The following is a 6,000-nucleotide window of genomic DNA, read 5'->3' as shown; positions in this document are numbered from 1 at the left end:
GTGTGTGTGTGTGTGTGTGTGTGTGTGTGTGTGTGTGTGTGTGTGTGTGTGTGTGTGTGTGTGTGTGTGTGTGTGTGTGTGTGTGTGTGTGTGTGTGTGTGTGTGTGTGTGTGTGTGTGTGTGTGTGTGTGTGTGTGTGTGTGTGTGTGTGTGTGTGTGTGTGTGTGAGTGTGTGTGTGTGAGTGTGTGTGTCCACCAAGGTCATGTCACTACCAGTGTCTGTGTTTACAGGATTCCTGGTCTTGTCTTAGATTACCTGTCTCTGTCAATATCAGGTCAGCCATAGCCTTGTCGCGAACCAGGCTCACGCGTGACATTAGTGGTATGACAACGTGAGACTAGGTCAGCCATGTTATAGGTCTAGCAGGACTTGTTGCAGAATGTAAATCAGAGAATGTAAACCCTTCCAGGCTTCTCACTTCTTGGCTACCTGGATATATTTCAGGATTCACCTTGTCCTTGTTCCGATTCTCCTCTCTTCCATGAAAATGTGCACTTGCAAACTCCCTGTCATGGATTTCAAATGATTGCTGTAAACATTGGCTGGAGGGAGTCTCCACCATCCATGGCAGGGAGTGTAGAAGTGCACTTTGAGAGAAGGGTGGAGAATCAGGATGTAGCACAAGAGTTGAGTGACTGCCTGCACCCAGCAGTCGCTGTCCAGTCTTCTGTGGTGCTGAACTTCCATCGCTGTCCACTTCCGTGGGTCTGGATATCAGATCTCCCCTATTAGCTTGATTGGTTGTTTCAGCCTTTTACTCCTGAGGAAAGTTCACCACATCATACCTCAGTCCAGACATGCATGTTAACATTCTGCCTTTTTCATTTCCCCTGACAGAGCACGATAAGCACCGTCTATGCAAGAGCACAGAATACATGAACCTTCACTTTAAAGTCAAGTGGTTCCACAACGAGTACGTCCGTGAACTGGCTGCCTTCAAGGACACACCCCCTGAGTATTCTCTGTAAGTAGTGTACTGCATGCACACACACACACACACACACACACACACACACACACACACACACACACACACACACACACACACACACACACACACACACACACACACACACACACACACACACACACACACACACACACACACACACACACACACGCACGCGCACAAAGATTATGCCCCCAAAACATGCTACCTCTCATCATTACCAATAACAGGGGAGGTAAGCATTTTTCTGGAGGTATGATATTTATCCCTCCAAGTTTTTCACTCATCGTGATTCACAATTCCTTCATAATTGTCCGTAATCATGGTACATTCTTTAAAAAAAGTTTTAAAAATGGTTCTTCGGACTATCTCCATTGGAGAACCCTTTTGCCTCCATGTAGAACCCTTTTGTAGCTGGAACCAAATACATTTTATTAGGATCCCCATTAGCCGATGCCAATGGCGACAACTAGTCTTACTGGGGTCCGACACATAACAAAATCACAATAAAATATAACAATAAAACCTAACAATTTACAATAATAGTGACTCCAAAATGATCCAATATATTATTTGCCATTTCTATTGGGCACAACATAAACCGAAACACAACTGAAACAAACTGCAAATGCATCCAACTTCCGGCGCCGACAGAGATGGCCGCCTTGCTTCGCGTTCCTAGGAAACTATGCAGTTTTTTTTTGTTTTTTACGTGTTATTTCTTACATTAGTACCCCAGGCCATCTTAGGTTTCATTACATGCAGTCGAGAAGAACTACTGAATTTAAGAGCAGCGTCAACTCACCATCAGTACGACCAAGAATGTGACTTTCCCGGAGCGGATCCTGTGTTCTGCCTTCCACCCAGGACAACGGAATGGATCCCAGCCTGCGACCCAAAACAACGACGTCGTAAAAGAGGCAAACGAAGCGGTCTTCTGGTCAGGCTCCGGAGACGGGCACATCGCTCGCCACTCCCTAGCACACTACTCGCCAATGTCCAGTCTCTTGACAACAAGGTTGATGAAATCCGAGCAAGGGTAGCATTCCAGAGGGACATCAAGGACTGTAACGTTCTTTGCTTTACGGAAACATTTCTCACTCGAGAGACGCTATCAGAGTCGGTGCAGCCAGTTGGTTTCTCCACGCATCGCGCCGACAGAAACAAACATCTTTCTGGTAAGAAGAGGGGCGGGGGCGTATGCTTTATGGTTAACGAGACGTGGTGTGGTCACAACAACATACAGGAACTCAAGTCCTTCTGTTCACCTGATTTAGAATTCCTCACAATCAAATGTGGACCGCATTATCTACCAAGGGAATTCTCTTCGATTATAATCACAGCCGTATATATTCCCCCCCAAGCAGACACATCGATGGCTCTGAACTAACTTTATTTGACTCTTTGCCAACTGGAATCCACACATCCTGAGGCTGCATTCATTGTAGCTGGGGATTTTAACAAGGCTTATCTGAAAACAAGACTCCCTAAATTGTATCAGCATATCGATTGCGCAACCAGGGCTGGTAAAACCTTGGATCATTGCTATTCTAACTTCCGCAATGCATATAAGGCCCACGACTCCATTTTGTTGCTCCCTGCCTACAGACAGACGCTAAAACAAGAAGCTCCCACGCTGAGGTCTGTTCAACGCTGGTCCGACCAATCTGATTCCACGCTCCAAGACTGCTTCCATCACATGGACTGGGATATGTTTCGTATTGCGTCAAACAACAACATTGACGAATACGCTGATTCGGTGAGCGAGTTCATTAGAACGTGCGTTGAAGATGTCTTACCCATAGCAACGATTAAAACATTCCCAAACCAGAAACTGTGGATTGATGGCAGCATTCGCGTGAAACTGAAAGTGCGAACCATTGCTTTTAATCAGGACAAGGTGACCGGAAACATGACCGAATACAAACAGTGTAACTATTCCCTCTGCAAGGCAATAAAACAAGCTAAGCGTCAGTATAGAGACAAAGTAGAATCACAATTCAACAGACACAAGAGGTATGTGGCAGGGTCTACAGTCAATCACGGATTACAAAAAGAAAACGAGCCCAGTCACGGACCAGGATGTCTTTCTCCCAGGCAGACTAAATAACTTTTTTGCCCACTTTGAGGACAATACAGTGCCACTGACACGGCCCGCAACCAAAACATGCGGACTCTCCTTCACTAAAGCCGAGGTGAAAAAAACATTTAAACGTGTTAACCCTCGCAAGGCTGCAGGCCCAGACGGTATCCCCAGCCGCACCCTCAGAGCATGCGCAGACCAGCTGGCTGGTGTGTTTACGGACATATTCAATCAATCCTTATCCCAGTCTGCTGTTCCCACATGCTTCAAGAGGGCCACCATTGTTCCTGTTCCCAAGAAAGCTAAGGTAACTGAGCTAAACGACTACCGCCCCCGTAGCACTCACTTCCGTCATCATGAAGTGCTTTGAGAGACTAGTCAAGGACCATATCACCTCCACCCTACCTGACACCCTAGACCCACTCCAATTTGTTTACCGCCCAAATAGGTCCACAGACGATGCAATCTCAACCACACTGCACACTGCCCTAACCCATCTGGACAAGAGGAGTACCTATGTGAGAATGCTGTTCATCGACTACAGCTCGGCATTTAACACCATAGTACCCTCCAAGCTCGTCATCAAGCTCGAGACCCTGGGTCTCGACCCCGCCCTGTGCAACTGGGTACTGGACTTCCTGACGGGCCGGTAACAACATCTCCACCCCGCTGATCGTCAACACTGTGGCCCCACAAGGGTGCGTTCTGAGCCCTCTCCTGTACTCCCTGTTCACCCACGACTGCGTGGCCACGCACTCCTCCAACTCAATCATCAAGTTTGCGGACGACACAACAGTGGTAGCCTTGATTACCAACAACGACGAGACGGCCTACAGGGAGGAGGTGAGGGCCCTCAGAGTGTGGTGTCAGGAAAATAACCTCACACTCAACGTTAACAAAACTGAAGGAGATGATTGTGGACTTCAGGAAACAGCAGAGGGAACACCCCCCCTATCCACATTGATGGAACAGTAGTGGAGAGGGTAGTAAGTTTTAAGTTCCTCGGCATACACATCACAGACAAACTGAATTGGTCCACCCACACAGACAGCATCGTGAAGAAGGTGCAGCAGCGCCTCTTCAACCTCAGGAGGCTGAAGAAATTCGACTTGTCACCAAAAGCACTCACAAACTTCTACAGATGCACAATCGAGAGCATCCTGTCGGGCTGTATCACCGCCTGGTATGGCAACTGCTCCGCCCACAACCGTAAGGCTCTCCAGAGGGTAGTGAGGTCTGCACAACGCATCACCGGGGGCAAACTACCTTCCCTCCAGGACACCTACACCACACGATGTCACAGGAAGGCCATAAAGATCATCAAGGACAACAACCACCCGAGCCACTGCCTGTTCACCCCGCTATCATCCAGAAGGCGAGGTCAGTACAAGTGTATCAAAGCTGGGACCGAGAGACTGAATAACAGCTTCTATCTCAAGGCCATCAGACTGTTAAACAGCCACCACTAACATTGAGTGGCTGCTGCCAACACACTGACTCAACTCCAGCCACTTTAATAATGGGAATTGATGTCAAATATATCACTAGCCACTTTAAACAATGCTACTTACAGTTTTTTTCGATTGCTAAGCGACAGTAGACACAACTGGAGTCACATGTGCAAAACTCTAACTACAGTCTGCACAGCAGCAGTTCATGTGGACCAAACTCTAGTTTATTTTTCATTGCTTGAACACAGTTTTCAAAACGCTACACACTTATCCCATGACTTTAACCACAACCTGCACAACACTGTGGATTTACAGCACTTTGTTCAAATGCTAACACACTGCAGTCAAAACTGTGAACCACACATTCAAAACGGAATAGATTTCAGCCTTGTGCCTTTCAAACACTGCTGATTGCAATTTCAGCTGAAAGGCTAAGCAGGTGTCTTGTTTTAGACTTGTTAGTGAACACACACACATATTACAGTATATATAGGTAGAGCTCAGAAAGACTCATTTTGGAAATGGAACAAGGAAGATGGGTTCGTGGAGGGAGAAGGGTGGCAGGGAGAGGGCGGATGCATGGAGGAAGACAAAGAAAACAAAGAGCTGTTATTTCAAATGAAATAAGGGCTACACTTATAGACCATGTCGTGAACCATGGTCTCTCATTGAGAGGGGCAGGGTTGAGGGTGCAACCCAATCTGCAAAGATCCAAAGTGGCATCATGCAAACATGGGGGGGTTACATCCTTACAGTAAATGAAAACATTACAGGAATCTATTTTGTATTGCAATTATAGAATATTTACACAGATATATATTACAGTAAGTTTGACTGTAAAATATATTTTTACAACAGGACCCAAAGGCTGCCCCCAACAGGGGGAAGAGGAAAAATATGTTCAGATGCGCAGGAAAATGCTATTGTTGACATGGTTGTTGTCAACAATACAATAAAACTGCGGGAGATTGAAGATAGAGTGCTGGCTGATAATGATATATTTGAACATTTTACAGTTTTTTTCGATAGCTAAACGACAGTGGACACAACTGGAGTCACATGTGCAAAACTCTAACTACAGTCTGCACAGCAGCAGTTCATGTGGACCAAACTCTAACTACAGTCTGCACAGCAGCAGTTCATGTGGACCAAACTCTAACTACAGTCTGCACAGCAGCGGTTCATGTGGACCAAACTCTAACTACAGTCTGCACAGCAGCAGTTCATGTGGACCAAACTCTAACTACAGTCTGCACAGCAGCGGTTCATGTGGACCAAACTCTAACTACAGTCTGCACAGCAGCGGTTCATGTGGACCAAACTCTAACTACAGTCTGCACAGCAGCAGTTCATGTAGACCAAACTCCACATGAACTGACCAAACACTTATAGACCATGTCGGGAACCATGGTCTCTCATTGAGAGAGGCAGGGTTGAGGGTGCAACCAGAGGAAGGAATGTTATAGGTCAAAGGGCCACTGTGGAGGTTCCAGGCCAAAGGGGGGAAATATCACCA

At 46.6% G+C, this 6,000-nt stretch overlaps 1 protein-coding gene across 2 annotated transcripts in view; it reads left to right on the top strand.

Moving 5' to 3' along the window:
* The window catches only part of LOC124033552 (protein unc-13 homolog C), a 265,043-nt gene that overhangs the window by 156,836 nt on the left and 102,207 nt on the right, over positions 1-6,000 (top strand). For both annotated transcript variants that reach the window (XM_046345590.1, XM_046345588.1), the window contains exon 20: positions 839-965. In XM_046345590.1, the coding sequence (XP_046201546.1) occupies positions 839-965 (127 nt within the window). The remainder of the gene's footprint in view (positions 1-838; positions 966-6,000) is intronic.

Source organism: Oncorhynchus gorbuscha, linkage group LG04 (genome assembly GCF_021184085.1).
Source record: "Oncorhynchus gorbuscha isolate QuinsamMale2020 ecotype Even-year linkage group LG04, OgorEven_v1.0, whole genome shotgun sequence".
Lineage (NCBI taxonomy): Eukaryota > Metazoa > Chordata > Actinopteri > Salmoniformes > Salmonidae > Oncorhynchus > Oncorhynchus gorbuscha.
The sequence above is the reverse complement of the archived record's forward strand: the minus strand, read 5'-3'. Positions and strand labels throughout refer to the sequence as shown.